The sequence below is a fragment of the Phacochoerus africanus genome, chromosome 14, assembly GCF_016906955.1.
Source record: "Phacochoerus africanus isolate WHEZ1 chromosome 14, ROS_Pafr_v1, whole genome shotgun sequence".
Lineage (NCBI taxonomy): Eukaryota > Metazoa > Chordata > Mammalia > Artiodactyla > Suidae > Phacochoerus > Phacochoerus africanus.
The window spans coordinates 3,587,146-3,603,352 of NC_062557.1; the positions used below are offsets into that span (position 1 = coordinate 3,587,146).

At 60.5% G+C, this 16,207-nt stretch overlaps 2 protein-coding genes across 2 annotated transcripts in view; both read left to right on the forward strand.

The window, feature by feature from the left end:
- The first annotated feature begins 1,903 nt into the window (after positions 1-1,903).
- SOCS3 (suppressor of cytokine signaling 3) lies at positions 1,904-5,187 on the forward strand. Its single transcript, XM_047756737.1, has 2 exons — positions 1,904-2,224; positions 2,781-5,187. Exon 2 carries the CDS (start codon positions 2,869-2,871, stop codon positions 3,556-3,558), a length of 690 nt encoding a protein of 229 aa, XP_047612693.1. The 5' UTR covers positions 1,904-2,224; positions 2,781-2,868; the 3' UTR covers positions 3,559-5,187.
- Positions 5,188-7,909: 2,722 nt separating this feature from the next.
- LOC125114983 (basic salivary proline-rich protein 2-like) overlaps positions 7,910-16,207 on the forward strand; it is a 53,676-nt gene continuing 45,378 nt past the window's right edge. Inside the window, exon 1 of the mRNA XM_047758680.1 lies at positions 7,910-8,137. Coding sequence (XP_047614636.1) covers positions 7,910-8,137 — 228 coding nt within the window. The remainder of the gene's footprint in view (positions 8,138-16,207) is intronic.

Here is a 16,207-nt window from a genome sequence, read left to right on the forward strand (position 1 = left end):
CTTGAGGGCAAAGACCGGGTCTTATTCATCATTGTATTTCAAGGCCCAGCACAATGTCTGGTACACAGAGTCCAATGTTTGTGAAATGTGTTGAATAAATCAACTCCCCCCTCTGCAGAAGTAACAAGAAGTAATCAGACTTCCTCCTTATGACTCTGCTCTCCAATATGCAGAATCTTGCTTTTTTAATCTCAGATCTCTGATGGGAAAAGACAATTATTCCTAGGTTACAGCTGGCAAAGCTGAACCCCAGAGAAGGTGGGGGTCCAGCCCACATCTCACTCAGTCCCCAGACATCGGCAGGGGAGAGAAGCGATGGCGCAGACTGAAGACACGTGGCAAATTGAAGGCACAGCGAGGTGCCTATCAACTGCCAGAGAAGCAAAGGAGCCAGGTCTCTGATTTCTAAACGCCCAAGGAGCTCTGCCTTCCTTTCTGACCGCTCACTATCCTCCACACTGTGGCATCTGCGGAGAGGGCAGAGTCCAAAGCCCTCAGCCCCTGCGACCTGCGAGATGACAATCTAAGTGCCACTCAAGCTGGTTCTCAGATGTCCCCGGCACCCCACTGCCTGCTCGGGGACAGAGGACAGAACTTTCAATTCTTCCTAAAGCTGGCCCTGGTTGGCCCAAGCACCCCCATCCATGCCAAGGTGACCAAGAACAAGTCCATCGTTCACCTCCATCACCTCCTCTTCTCACCCCCGCGGAGAGATGAGACCTCGCGACATGCAGAGAGACACCCGGCACAACATTCTAGGCAGGACCGAACCATTTGGAAGAGGGCTGACTTCTGAAAACTGCTTTCTGGAAGTCCTCCCCGGCTGGACTCTCACTCCCAGGTCTAATTCTAGACTGTGATGTGAATTCGTCTAGGTTCCCCGAGGTTCCCTCGCCCCTCCCCAACCCGCCCCGCGCGCCAGCATCCCCACCGCCCCCTCGGGTTCCCCTTCCTGGGCTTGGGGGCGAAGCATCAAACTTCGCCGCACCTAGCGGGCCCCAGGGCGCCCTCTAGCGGACGCGGGGCGCGGGGTGGGGGCCATGGTTCGTCCTCCGGTCCCGCCGCGTAAAAGCACCTGGCCGACCCACACCGCACTTCGCAGGTTGGGAGACACAGAAGTGTGCGACGTGTGTTTGTGTTGTTGTTTTGGAGGTGGGAGGCGGCACCTGTGTCGGCGTCCGCGGAGAACCTGGCAGTGAGCCGATGGGCTGAGGCCGGACAGCTGCCACGCAGGCTGCCTCGTCCGCCCCCCCACCCCCCAACCTTGGGACTCCTGGCTTCGCCTTGAGGACATGCCCACAGGTGACCGTCGCGCATCCCCACCCGCGCGGGCTCCCAGTTCCGGCCCTAGTTTCGCAGCCCGGCCTTGGGGTGTCCCCAGGTCCCCTGAGGCACGCCCGGGGCTGCGTTCGGGACCTCCGGCGGGCGCAGGTGGGGGCGAGGGGGGTGTCCCCGCGAGGTCCGAGAAGAAGGGAAGGGGAGCCGGAGCCTCTCCGGCTCGGCCTCCTGGAACTGCCCGCGCTCCGGGAGCGGCGCCCCCGCCTCTGCCAGAAACTGGCCTTCTTAGAAGGGAGGGGGGGAAAGTGTGAATGAGAAGTTGGGGGCGGAGCGCGCGCGGGGGAGGGGCCGCTGCCAGGAACGCGCCGCCGGGGCTGGCGCCGCGCCCGCCGGCCGCCCGGGCCGCCTCGCGTCGCGCTTTGTCTCTGCGCGCGTCTCTGCGGGTCCCTGGCCCTGCTCGCGGCCCGCCCTCGGCCGCCCGCGGCCCCTCCCTCCCCTCCGCGCGCAGCCTTTCATTGCTGCGAGTAGTGACTAAACATTACAAGAAGACCAGCCGCGCAGTTCCAGGAATCGGGGGGCGGGGCGCCGCCGCCGCGTATATACTCGTGAGCGCGGCCTCCGCGGCGGCTCCGACTCGGACTCCCCGCTCCGCCGCCGCCGCCGCCGCCGCCGCCGCGGCGACTCCGGCCCCGCACGCCGCCCGTCCGGCCCAGCTCCCGCCGCCGCCCCTCGCCTCGCCCCCGCCCAGCCGGCCCGGGGGCGCGCAGGGGGCAGGGCAGGCGCCCCGGCGAAGCCCGAGCGACGCGCGCTCGAGGCCCCTTTGTGGACTTCGCGGCCGCCGACATCTGGGCGCAGCGCGGGCCACCGCTGGCCGCCGCGCCGCCTCTGCGCCTTGGGGACCGTAGGAGGCGCAGCCCAAAGGCCAGGGACTTCGGTTTAGGACCAGGTAGGAAGAAGGGGCGCGGCGTGGAGAGGGGGGGAGACTCGCCAGTCCCGGGAGCTTTTCCCGGTTTCCCCTCCCCTTCCCGGGTCATTCCCGGCAGGGAGGGGACGAGGTAGGGGGCAGAGCGGATGGAAGCCGGAGATCCCAGGTTCCCGGAACACCCGGGCTGGGGCCCTCGGGTTTCTCGTGTCCTCTCCCTACCCCCCATGCCTCGGGTTTCTCTCTCGGTCCCCGCCGCGCGGGGCCAACGGACTGAGCGGCGCCCAGAGCGTCCCCGGGGCCCTTCTCCCGCTCCCCGCCCCGGCCACGCTCCGAGAGATCCAACTTCCGCGCCCGAGTTTGCGACTCGGCGCCTTCCCAGTGCGCGCTGGGGAAGGGGCTGCCTGGGGGCGGGGGCTAGGCGGGCTCCGTGGGGTGTCTGGGTCGGGCCCAGGGCCCAGGCGAGCGCGTCCGGGACAGCGCTTGTCCCAGCCGCTCGGCGGAGGCAGGGGAGCCGGGGCGGGCCGGGCGCACTGGAGGGTTCCGGGCACTCACGCGGCGCGCGCCTTCCTCCCCGCAGCCCCCCGGGATGCGGTAGCGGCCGCTGTGCGGAGGCCGCCGAGCAGCTGCAGCCGCCGCCGCGCAGATCCACGCTGGCTCCGTGCGCCATGGTCACCCACAGCAAGTTTCCCGCCGCCGGGATGAGCCGCCCCCTGGACACCAGCCTGCGCCTCAAGACCTTCAGCTCCAAGAGCGAGTACCAGCTGGTGGTGAACGCAGTGCGCAAGCTGCAGGAGAGCGGCTTCTACTGGAGCGCCGTGACCGGCGGCGAGGCGAACCTGCTGCTCAGCGCCGAGCCCGCGGGCACCTTCCTCATCCGCGACAGCTCGGACCAGCGACACTTCTTCACGCTCAGCGTCAAGACCCAGTCGGGGACCAAGAACCTGCGCATCCAGTGCGAGGGGGGCAGCTTCTCGCTGCAGAGTGACCCCCGCAGCACGCAGCCCGTGCCCCGCTTCGACTGCGTGCTCAAGCTGGTGCATCACTACATGCCACCCTCCGGCGCCCCCTCCTTCTCCTCGCCTCCGACTGAACCCTCCTCGTCGCCCTCCTCCGAGGTGCCCGAGCAGCCGCCCGCCCAGCCGCTCCCGGGGGGCCCCCCTAGAAGAGCCTATTACATCTACTCCGGGGGCGAGAAGATCCCTCTGGTGTTGAGCCGGCCCCTCTCCTCCAACGTGGCCACTCTCCAGCATCTCTGTCGGAAAACAGTCAACGGCCACCTGGACTCCTATGAGAAAGTCACCCAGCTGCCTGGGCCCATTCGGGAGTTCCTGGACCAGTACGATGCCCCACTTTAAGGAGCAAAGGGCAGAGGTCGGGGCGAGGGGCCAGGGTCCCCTCTCCTCCGTGGCACATGGCACAAGCACAAGAATCCAGGCGTGAGAGTCCTGTAGCTCTGGGTGAGCCAGGGGACGGACAGGCCCCTCCCTCCGCGCTCCCCCCCCCCCACAGCAGAACAGGGCCGTGGGGACCTGGAAGGTGTTTGAGGGGAGGGGGAGAGCCACCCGCGCGCGCCCCTCCCCCGCTCCAGCTTCTCCGGAGGAGCCGGCGGGCCCAGGGGGACCACAGCAGCCTCCGCAGCGGATTCTCCTCTCTGCTTCCTCCACCCCCTGCGCTCGCAAACAGGGGACACTGCGGGAGTGCTGAACTCGTGAGAACTGCCGGGAATCTTCGAACTTTCCAACGGAACGTGCTGGCTCTTTGATTTGGTTTAAAACAGAGCTTTCAACCTGAGCAGGTCTTGGGCCTGGAAAAGGGTGGACGAGAGAGAGGCCTCCTCGGGGGCCCGGGGGCTGCAGGCTGGCCAGGTACCTGGCCCCTCGCACCCGCCCCGGCCCAGGTGAGGAGGGTGGCGGCGGCATGCTCCATCCCTGGCTCTGGGGAGAAGGGCAAGGGATGAACCCCCAAGGGGACCTTTCTGCTCCCCGTCCCCCTCCCCCTTGGGACAGCCACCAAAAATACAGGTCTCAGAGTCCATCGAGTGCTAGAGAGCCCAGGGCCCGCCCCTGTTTTAAGGGGGAAGTGGCGTGTGGAGGGGGGAGCGGGCTGGCCCATTGTTCTTCTTTCCCCACCCAGGCTGTACCTTCCAGCACCTGGGGGGGTAGGGGAAGATGGAGGAGATGAGCCACCTTTGACCCCAGACCCCAGACAGAGAAGATGGGGTGTTCTATTTTGTGCCTCCTGACTATGTCTGGCTAGGAGATTCGCCTTAAATGCTCCCTATCCCATGGATAGGGACTGGCACACAAGAAGCCACACACTCAGCCAATCCAGGCCGAGGCCAAGGGGTTCTCGCCGCGGCGGTGGCGCCCACCGGCCACTCACCGTTTGGTGGGGCAGAGATGAGCGCAGGAAGATGCCAGCCCAGTTGGTATTGGCCGGTCAGGGGTGCCGGGGGCCAGAGCAGAGCCACCATGCCCCAGAGCCCCCAGACCCTGCCCAGCCCTCCCTCCTCACCTCGGGGAGCTGGCAGGAAGTCAGAGGCCCCGTCACCCAGCTGCTCCCGCTCTGCAATAGCACTGATCAGTGAAAACCTACAGGAATGTAGTGGCGATGGAATTACCTGGAACTGTTCCTTTTTTGGGGGAAACGAAACAAACAAAAAGGTTTCTGTGTCAGGTATCGGGCTGGATGGGGCAGCTGTGTGTTGGGGTGGTTTCTTTTTTTTTTTTTTCTGTTATTTTGTTTGGGTTTTGTTTGTGTTTTTTAATAATGTTTACAATCTGCCTCAATCACTCTGTCTTTTATAAAGATTCCACCTCCAGTCCTCTCCCCTCCCCCCCACCCAGGCCCTCGAGGCTGTTAGGAGATGCTTGAAAAACTCAACGAAATACCAATCCAAGTCAAACTTTGCACATATTTATATTTATATTCAAAAAAGAAACATTTCAGTAATTTATAATAAAGAGCACTATTTTTTAATGAAGAACCTGCCTTGAGCCTTTTTGCGCCCCCTCCTGCCTTGTTCTCTCCTGCACCCACCCCCACACTGTGCATCCGAGGACGGCTCTGCCCCCTCGCTGCCCCGGTTCTCCTCACCTCGTGATGGAATCCAACTCGGCTTCACGTCACCGACAAGCTAAGGCAGCCACCTAGACTCTACCGAGAGGGGTAATTCCTGCTAGTCTGATTCAGATCTGACCAGAATATGCAAAGCAAGTTCGAAGGAAGCGCTTCAAAGGGCTTGCAGGGAGTATAAGCTGAGCTGTGGTCAAAGCTTTTAGAGGCTCCAAGCTATTAGAGGCGCTGGGCTCCGTGGCCAGGGATGTGTTCCGAGAAAGCCCAGACTACAGGGTCCTGGTGGTGACCCCTGACCTCGGCCCGGTCCGGTGCAAGGGAGGTGGGGGGGAGGGGCGGTCTCGGGGGTAACCCCCCTCCCCCACCCCCAGGAGCCCCAGCCTGAGCGGTGCGTGGGGCCACCTGCCTCCCAGTAAGAGCCCCCCCACACCCACCCCCATCTCTTTACCTCTTTTCAGTGACTCCCCACCTGTGGGCACTTGGAGGCTGCCTGGGTTAACCTTGGCAGCCATCGCCAGGAGGCTGGTGTTATCACCCCATATGCTCAGACACAATCGTGTGCTCCATGGGAGCGGGAAGTTGGACCGGTCACTTGCGATGCCTAGAACGGGTGCTCAGTAAATATTTGTTGGCTGAGTGGGGACAGCCTCTCAGGTTCACGGAGGTTAGGCAACGGCCCAGGGACACACCACTTGGGGATGTGGGCGAGACACAGGCTAGGAACCCAGCAGCCTTTGACTTTTCCAAAGCTCCTGAACTAACTCTCCGTCTCCCTATGTAAGACTAAGTACGCCCTAGGGTGGCCCCTAGGTGGGTTCCCCCGCCCCCAACCCCTCCGCAAAGCCAAGAGGTTGGTAACCCCCACACCCGCCACCCCGCCACACATACCCTCCACACTCGGGGCTAGGGTTCTGAGCCTTCTCCATAACGCTTCCCTCTCATGCTTCTCCCGCCTTCAAGCCCCCAGACCTGACAGCTGGAGAGACGAGCGTTTGCCCCAAGTCAGGGCCCCCTCCCCGCCTCTGAGCCTCAGATGCCTGAAACAAATGCCAGAGCCCTCTTCTGGGCCCCCGATAAGCTGCTCCAGTCCAAAAGGCAGCTGAGAGTAAATAAACAAAGTCGTTTTTCTTTCCCATTTCCTGGACTTTGGGGGAAAATAACCTAAAGTGACGAGAAAGGGCCCGGCCAGGCGTGAGACCGCTGAGTGGACAGAGCATGTAGGAACCACACCGGAGAGACCCCCACTTCTGCAACCAGGAATGCAAACGCAGGCAAGGTCACCTTCCCAGAGCACAAGGTCAGGTGGGGGGACCCCCGTGGGGCCTGGCTCCCCAGTGCCCCCCAGGAGGATGAGGGCCTGGGAAACTTGGCAGGTTCTTTCCCACCCTAGGGCCTGCCAGCTTTGCCACCATCTGCCTTCCACGCAGCAGAGCGCTCGCACTGGCTGGCACCCAGCCTCCATGGAACCTTGGAACTCGGGGCACACCAAGGCCCTGTTCTGCGCCCAGAGGGCAGCTGTTTAGCCAGGGTGTCCAGTTTCAGAGGGTGAAAACAAAAGGGCTTGGTGGGGAGCAGTGATCTCCACCTCCAGAATGTCCACCGCAGAGGCAGGACGACCCCTGACTCTGTTCCCTTCCTGCGCCCCGCCCCCAGCCTTCTTGTAGGTCTGTCCATTTTCAGACCACAGACTAGACCAACCCTCTGGTTCTGCAGACAGGTCAAACTGAGTCCCAGAGAAGGAAAGCCAACTTCTTACTCAAGTTCAACACCAGGATGAGAATCGCTCAGACAGCGCCGCTCATAAAGCACTTTTTCATTCTCCCCCCTCATCCCAACCCCTGTTCCAGAAGTCTTTCTGCACTTCTCAGAAACCAAGTCCTTCCAGAGGCAGACACCGCTCCCCCACAGGACTTCGTGGGGGGACCCTCTGTCCTTGCTGCCAGAAGAGGGGTGTGCCTGGTTCCATGATTTGCTAAGAAGCATCCTGCAGGGCACGGGGGACAATTCTCTGTGGTTTGAGCAGGCACCCGTGCCTTAGCAGGGCTAAGAAAAGCACGGGGGGGGGGTGTCCTGGCCGATGCCAAGGGAGATGGTGCCCCCAGGCCCTCTGCCCCTTCACCCTGCTTCTGGCGCTGCAGGAGTTTATCCCCAAGAGGCCCTATCCTCTCTCCACTCCTGCTGTTTTGGGCAGGCCTCTCGATGAATTAGAGCCAGGAATGGGAACTCTAAGGCCTGCTCTGGGGGAGGGAAGGCGGGAGGCCACAGACAGGGGAGCTGGAGATGGAAAATTAGCGGGCACGTGTGTCCTAGTCTAAGGAGCCAGTAAGCATGTTTGGGAGGAGGTACCGGGCCGGGGGTGGGGAGTGGGGGCGTGGGGGGGGGTGCAGACAGCCACAAAAGGAGTCTAGGAAGAGACAGCAGTCTGCGGGGTAGGGGATAACGTGCCTGGGGCGGACCGGGAAGAAGGACACCGAAGTGGGAAGAGCCTGGTCCCGGCGCACCTTCCCGCGCCGCGTCCCGGCCGCTCCCGTTGGAGCGGCCCCCAGGCGGGCGCGCCGCTCCGAGGCCGGCCTCTGCCAGGAAGAGTCACTTCCCGGACACCGCGGGAGCCCTGGCGGAGCTATGCGAAGAATGTCCGCGCGGAGCCCCGCGGGTGGCACCTCCCGGGCCCCAGGCGCCGCCGCCGCCCAGCCGAGCGTGCGCGCGGAGGGCCGGCCCCGCCTCGCCACGCCCCCGCCACGCCCCCGCCGCCCGCGGAGCGGTCGCCATGGCAACGGGATTACAGGCGCAGAGTGCTGTTTATTCTCAGCCGAGTGCCAGGAAATTCGGCCGGGAGGCTGCCAGGCGCACCTCCCTGGGGTGGGGGGCGGGAGAGGGAGGAGAGAGGGTGGACCGGCGCGCCCGGGGCTCGTGGGGTGGGGTGGGGGGAGGAGGGAGGGAGAGGGGAAGGGAGTCCTTCGTCCCTGGGGGTCGCTGACCCCCTCGGAGGGGAAACTGCTCAGAAAGCTCGGACTCTTTGCTGGCCACGAGTGGATCAAGTTTTCTCGTCCTAAGGGAGCCCAGAGTCCCCTCCAGGCCGGCAGCCCCTCCCCCCGCCACGTACCTCTGTCCTTGGAGTCCCACAGCCCCTGCCTCTCCCTCACTCATTCACTCACTCATTCATTCATTTACTCAGCGAGAACCGATTGAACACATCCTGAGTGTCAGGGGATTGAGGGCGAACAAGACAAGGCCCTGCTCCTGCTCTCCGGCGATTTAGTGGCAGGGACAGACGCTGGTAAAACTGTAAATAAGATGACCCATCAACGGCTGTTGGTGCAGCAAACATGCATCTTCACGTCACCTCTCCAGTACCTGCAACATCCACGATCCCGTCTCTCCCTCAGGTCCGGTGACCGGCTGGTCCTCGGTTAGTGGCCCTAAATGTCTGGCAAACCAGGACAGTCAATCACTCTTCCATTTCAGAGAAGGAGAAACGGAGGTCTGGATTACAAGGGGAGTTCTTCCAGGGTCATGTCCTCAGAGAGACCTGGAGGCCCTACCTGAGAATCCAGGGCTCTTTCCGATTAACTCTCTTCCCCACCCAGACGCCCCCCCCCCCACACCCCCCACCCCTGGCAGGCGTCTCCTGAAAGCCGCAGAGCCACCTGTGGGCCCCCAGGGGGTGGATGAAATGACTGACTCCTGGACTCCCACCCCAGCTCCCCTGAATCTGAAGCCCCAGGGATGGGGAGTTCCCCGGTGGTCTAGCAGTTAAAAGATCCAGCGTTGTCATTGCCGAGGCACAGGTTCGACCCTTGGCCTGGGAACTTCTGCATGCCAAGGGTGCAGCCAAAAAAAATAATAGCCCCAAAGCCCCCAAGGATAGCTGGGAATCTGAACCCTTGACCCCCTCCTTAGGTGACTCTCAGACCACTAGCTGCTTCTGCCTTCGGGGAAGACAAGCCTGGATGTTCCTTTCTTCCTGGGTCAGGGAATTTCCTCCTTGAACCTTGACTAAGCTGGAGCTGGGAAATCAGCAGAGAGGGAAGGCCCAGGTCCGCCGCCCACACTGCAGCAAGTGCAGACAAGTGCAGCCCTTCCCTCTGCTGGGCTCCAGCCCCTGGGCCCTGGGCCCTGGGCCCCGGGACGGGACAGCAGGCCAGAGAGGAGGACAGTGCGCCTTCCCCCCAAGGCTGAGCCCTCCCAGCTGTGCTGTGCTGGGAACAGGCCAGGCATTTGTGAAACCCTGGGTTAGCCTGACCCTCTGTCATGAGGATTGCCTGTGGAAGCTGGTGCGAGGAGGGGGATGGGGAGCTGTTCCCAGAAGTGGGGAGAACGCTGGACTTCCCACTCCTGAGTGCTCCGGATTGCAGCACAGCCTTAAGTAACAGCCGCGGCCTGGAAGGCTGCGTTGCAGAAAGAATCAGAGGCCCCCCAGCTCTCGGCTGAGTAGAAGCCAGGGCTCTGAATGCTAAAACTGTGTGCTTTCCCCGAGAATACCATCCACCACCACTGTCATAGCAATAATCAGGCCCAGCCTTCGAGAAAGGTGGAAAACCTAGACTTAAATAAAAAGGAGCCAGAATGCAAGGTTTTTGTTTTTGGGGTTTTTTTTTTTTCGTCTTTTTGCCATTTCTTGGGCTGCTCCCGTGGCATATGGAGGTTCCCAGGCTCGGGGTCCAATCGGAGCTGTAGCCACTGGCCTACGCCAGAGCCACAGCAACACGGGCCTCATCTGCAACCTACACCACAGCTCACGGCAACGCCAGATCCCTAACCCACTGAGCAAGGCCAGGGATCGAACTCGCAACCTCATGGTTCCTAGTCGGATTCGTTAACCACTGCGCCACAACGGGAACTCCCAGAATGCGAGTATGGGTTCGTTATTTATATTACACAAGAAAATGTTTCCTCTCCTTCCCCTCCCCTCCCCCGAATCGCAAATCTCCTGTTCATACAGAGAACACTCCTTGGGATCCACAAGGTATAGGATGGTGTGGGTGTAGACGAGGACTAGAAAACTCACGAGGACCAGGTCCTCCCGGAGGCGCATGTGTACCACACAACCACAGGGGGCGCCGTTCACACTATGACCTTTGCGGGTAGGGTCCCATGAAGTTGTGTGATGGAGGCTGCAGGGTTCCTGAGCCTTAGTACCTGGTGTTTACTTTCCCAGGACTCCCTGGCTGATACCAATGCAAGTGGGACCATCCCCACCCCACCCCCGTCCCCCCCCTCGCTCCATCCCCGGCTCTGAGTACCAATGCTGGAGGGATCACTGCCCAGCAGGAAGCATTCAAACTTCAAGAGGCTTACAGTCTGAAAGGGGAACCAGGCGTGAAAACCAAGAAGTATCCTAAAAAGGAATGGGTATAAAAATAAAATAGTGTACAGGGTACAGCTGGGGACCTCCAGGAGGAAATGACCTACAGTGGTTTCCCAGAAGAGGCGACTGGGGTGATGGGAAACAGCAGGTGTTCCCTCGGCAGGCTCGGGACCAGGCATTCTAATGCTCAGAAACAGGGAAACGGCTGAAAAAGGAAACCCCAAACTGAGGAACTTCAAGAAGTTTCGCGTGACCCCACCAGGCACATCCAAGCCCGACTCATCTTCTAAAAATACTGCTTTCGTCATGTCGCACCCACACAGCCCTTCCCGTAGGATGCATCCTGGGTGCCCTGGCACTTCCCTCTAAGCTGGTTCCAGGACACCCTTCAGATTTGCCCAGTGGAAAGGCTTCAGCTCCTGCACCCACTCTGCCCCACTGGGACACTGACTTCATGTCAAGGTGGTCTCACCTGCCCACTACAGGCTTCACACCGGTGGTCACCTGTGAACCCGTTTCACGTTGGGGTTATCCTACCAGCCCAGACACCCCTTCTCCCACTGGGAATTCTGCCTCTTCTGGGGGGTGGCCAGTTTCTTCCAAACTGGACTATGACCTCTTCGAAGGAAGAACCTCACTCTTATTCAGTCCTTCAAATTTTTTTTTCTTTCTCCAGCTGTACCTGTGGCATATGGAGGTTCCCAGGCTAGGGGTCGAATCAGAGCTGCAGCTGCCGGCCTACACCACAGCCACAGCCATGCGGGATCCAAGCCGCGTCTGCGACCTACACTGTAGCTCATGGCAATGCCGGATTGTTAACCCACTGAGTGAGGCCAGGGATCGAACCCACGTCCTCATGGATGCTAGTCGGATTCCTTACCGCTGAGCCACAACGGGAATTCCTCTTCTGCTTTTTTTATACTCTTCACAAAGTCCCTGGGATTGCGTTTCCCAGATGAGTAAACTAAGGTGCAGAGGGATTTGGGCTCGCCTCACGTCACACAGGTGATTCATGGAAGAAGCAGACTTAGAATGCTGATCACCTGACTTTCGATCTGCTGCCTTGCCCGCTACAAAGTGCCCCTGCATGTGAGTGCCCAGCTTCCAGGACCGCCACTTAGCAGTGACTGTAAAGGGACCCACGTGGCAGAGGGTCCACATCTAGCTCCCTCCAGAGACCAATCAGCCCTGGGGGCCAGTCCTGGGGCTGCCTGGAGCGAGGATGCTCCTACCCCCTAGCATCCTTCTCCCAGGGGGTGGGAGCCTCCGGTGTTCAGGGTTGGGGCTCCCAGTGGACATCAAAGCACCAAGGAAACTCCAGTGGGACCTTTGGCCAACTGCAAGTGCAGAGTTTCACGTGCAACTGCAGAGAACCCCAATATCACTCGAAACTCTTCCTTCTGGAAGTGGGGGGGATGGATGGGGTGACCTCTCTATTCCCTTGTGCTACAGAATTCAATGAAAAAGAGGCTGGAGGGAAAGCCACCAGCTCGGGGGCTGAAGGGGGAGCAGAGGCAGGCTGGCTTCTGAGCATGGTCCTCCAGCTACTCCCTGTTCTTTTCAGGGTCCCTTGGCACCTGCTGAAAATGGGCAAGGGGGTCTGGCAGGAAGGCCACCCAGAAGCTCTATGGAGACCAGCCGCATTGCCCAAGGAGGGGGTGGCGTCGGTAGACGGCTGTGGAATAGTGCCCTCCACGCCGGGGCCTCCCCACTGGACTCCTCAGGCCCTCACTCCAGGGGTTGGCTGAGAGCTCAGCAGGGACCCTGACCAGGCTCTGGCCAAAGCCCTGGAGGGGAGGGGAGGAGCCCAGGACACCAGCCCGGCCCTCGTGGGCACCCTGCCAGGCCTCTCCAGTCTAAGAGAAGGACCTGAGAAGGTCAGCCAAGGGGCCTGGCTGCCACAAGAGACCTTGTGCCCACACCGGGGTGAGGACCCAGCTAGTCAGCCCCGGGTGGGGGAGGGAAGGAGCCTCAACCCTGGCTGAACACACCATGAGGCTGAACCCTGACCCTGGCAGGAGAGCTATCCAGAGAGGAACCAATTAAAAGGGCCAGATGCCCAGTAGAGGCTGCAGGCCGCCGAGAAAAAGACGGGGAAATGGCCAGAGATGCCCGGAGGACTTTCCGGCCGAGCCGGGGTGGTCCCGCTCCTGCACGCACAAGCGGCTCAGCGCATTCCGAGCTCTGTCTGTGAATGCCATGCACGGTACCATCCCGCTGGCAGGCACTGTGGGTGCACTTTCCACGGGCTGACCTGTGCCGGTGGATCACCCCAGGCTCAGGGAGCGACCCAGCTAGGCGGGGCATGGCTGAGTAGGATTCAGCAGAGAGGTGATGGGAGGGGTCTGAGCTGGACCAGGCAAAGGTGCTGCCTCGGAGGCAGGAATCAAGCAACTGCCCAGGACTCGATCCCTGGTCTCTGGGCCCCCATCCTGCGGGCCTCTGCAGGGCTCAGTGGGAAACAGACAAGGACTGCCTGAGAATGCCCTTGGTCTTGGTCTTTCCCCGGCCTGTGGAGGAAGACTAAGACAGGTTCACCATCCCGTAGCCTGCCTCCTCGTCCCAAGCTTCAGGGAAAGAGCCTCCCCTCGTGTTTTATTTTTTTCACATACTTTCGCGGCTGCCTCTGATGTGCCAAGCAATAGCCTAAGCATGTGAAAGGTAGGAAGGCCCAGAATTCTCCAGCAACCCCAGGAGCCAGGTCCTAATAGTGTCCCCACATTTTTTTTTTTTTGGTCTTGTCTTTTTAGGGCCGCACCCATGGTATATGGAGGTTCCCAGGCGAGGGGTCGAATTGGAGCTGTAGTCACCAGCCTATGCCGCAGCCACAGCAACTCGGGATGGAGCCGCGTCTGCGGCCTATACCACAGCTCTGGCTATGCCGGATCTTTAACCTATTGAGCGAGGTCAGGGACTGAACCTGAGTCCTCACAGATACTAGTCTGGTTCATTACCGCTGAGCAACAACGGGAACTCCCATACCGTGCCCATTTTTATAGCGGTGGGAACTGCAGAACAGGGATGTACAGTGACTCTCCTAAGGTCACACAGCTAACCAGGAGCAGAGCTGGTCCAAACCCAGGCAGCTGGGCCACAACATCCCCGCCCGGGGCCACCATCTACAAGCCCCACGGAGGCCCCCGATGTGTGCCCAGGAGCCCCAGAGCAGCAGAGGGCAGAGGGCCGGCTGAGGGGCAGGAAAGCTGGGTGTATGTCCAGGATCACGACTCCCCAGCTAATGATCTCGGGTGGGTACCTGACGTCTTGCCTTGGTTCCTAATCTGCTACACGGGGGGGTCTCAACAAAACCCGCTTGGTGGGTCGAGAGGTGGAGACAAGATCATGTCACCGGTTTGTTATTATTAGCAGGGTCTTTCTGGCACCAACAAGATTCAAAACGACCTTCCAAGAGTTCCCCGGTGGTCTAGCAGGTTAAGGATCCAGCATGGTCGCTGCTGTGGCACAGGTTCGATCCCTGGCCCAGTAATTTCTGCATGCTGTGGATTTGCCCCCCGCCCCCGCCCCGAGATGACCCACATGCGCTGAATCCAACACTACACATTCCTGCTATGAGCAGCGTGAGGACCGGCAAGGCTGGGCCACGGTTTCCTGTTCCCGGCTGGGGAGGAAGATGCTTAGGAAGAGTCGTTTCCTGTCCCCTCCTTGCTAAAACTCGTCCAAGTCTTTGCTTTATGTGCCTGCCGTATTTCGTCTTGTTTGCCTCGACTGACCTCTGTGTGACATTTGGTGCTCCTGGGAGCTTCCTGGGGCTACTGGAACAAAGGACCATAGACCAGGGGGGTTAGCACAACAGACGCTGATCTTCTCATAGTCCTGAGACAGACGTCCAAACTCCAGATGTCAGCAGGGCCACGGGCCCTCTGAAGTCTCGGGGGGACCGTCCTTCCCTGCCTCTCCCCGGCTTTTGGTGACCGTCATCAGCCTTGGCTTGTAGATGCACCACTCTGGTTTCTCTCTTTACTTTGTCTTTTGAGGGCCGCACCCAGGGCATCCGGAGGTTCCCAGGCTAGGGGTGGAATCGGAGCTGCAGCTGCCAGCCACAGCCACAGACACAGCAATGCGGGATCCGAGCCACATCTGGGACTTCCACCACAGCTCACGGCAGCGCTGGAGCCTTAATCCACGGAGCGAGGCCAGGGACTGAACCTGCGTCCTTATGGATGCTAGTCGGGTTCTTAACCTGCCGAGCCACAACGGGAATTCCACCACTCCACTTTCTGCCTCCGTCTTCCCGTGGCTGCTGGCCTCTCCCCGGCTTTTGGCGACCGTGTGGACGAATCACTCCAGTTTCTGCCTCTGTCTTTTCATGGCTGGCTTCCCTGAGTGTCTGTGGCCAAGTCTCCCCCCTCTTGTATCCAATCCTTGGATTAGGGCCCCAATAAAGCCAGTATGACCTCATCTTAACTAACTACATCTGCAAAGACCCTATTTCCAAATAAGGTCACATGTACAGATCCCACGTGGACGTGATTTGGGGGACACTAATCAACCCAGTTCTGTTGGCTGGTCTTGCAGGATCTAAAACCAAGGGTTTTTTTGTTTGTTTTTTCTTACAGCTTCCAGGAAGAGCCTGGGAAATGTGTCCTTCTTTGCTCTTGGGCAGAGCAACATGAGGAAGATGCTTCATCAAAGACATCTTGAGTGAGGGACAGGCTGAAAAGGCACCTGGGGATGGGCCCAGCAGATGGCCTGGCCAAGGGCAGGGCTGAGAGGCAGTCTGCATGGCCAAGGGCAGTGCCTCTTGGGGAGGAGGGAGCATGCATCTGTAGCCTGCCTGGCATGGCCCGGTCCCCCACAGACGTTGCCTCATTTAGCTGCAGGGATGTCTCTGATATTTCTCTAGTGAAGAGCTTCAGTCTTTGCAACCTCAGATGACCTCACACGCAAGAAAGTGCATCCTCTAGAAAGCTTATTCTGAGCTTCCATAGGCAAGAGACAGAGGGAGGTGGAGCCTCGGGGCTGGGCGTGAGAAATCTAGCCCGTGCCACCGTTCTTCGGCCATGTCACCTAGGGAAAAGTTCAGGGGGTGCCCAGCAGCCAGCTCTCTGCACATCCTGGGTATCCGACCATGAGATGGACTCAGGAGCATGGCCGCCTCCATCCTTCAGGTGTTCCTGTTGGACCAGCTGACCAGCTTAGGGGCGCTGGGGATACGAAGTTAAGGGACTCTGATCTTCCTCCTCATCAGCGAGGAGGCGTGATGGAGACAGTTTCGGGTGGTCCATGCTGGCCCACGGGGCAAGTTCTCAGGTCCTCCTGAAACCCTCCTCAACCAGGGCCTGCTGCCCTTTCTCTCTGCCCCGTTGGCCCGTGTCCTGCAACTGGGGACTCTGGACACACCTCTGGCCCTGAGAGGTTTCTTGGGGGTACCCAGGTCTGTTGTCTAGAGCCTGGGAAAGGCGAGAGGGAGGATGCCAAGAAGGCAGGGGGTTATGCTCTTACCTGAACCACAGGAAGGGGACCGCCCTGCCCCAGCATACCCGCAGCTGCCTTTCCAGGGACAGGAAGTCAGCTGAGTACCGAGCAAACAGCGTGCCCGGGGGAGGGGCACAAGCAGCTGGGTGTCAGCTGAGCCACACTAGTTCCCACACTCAGGGGGC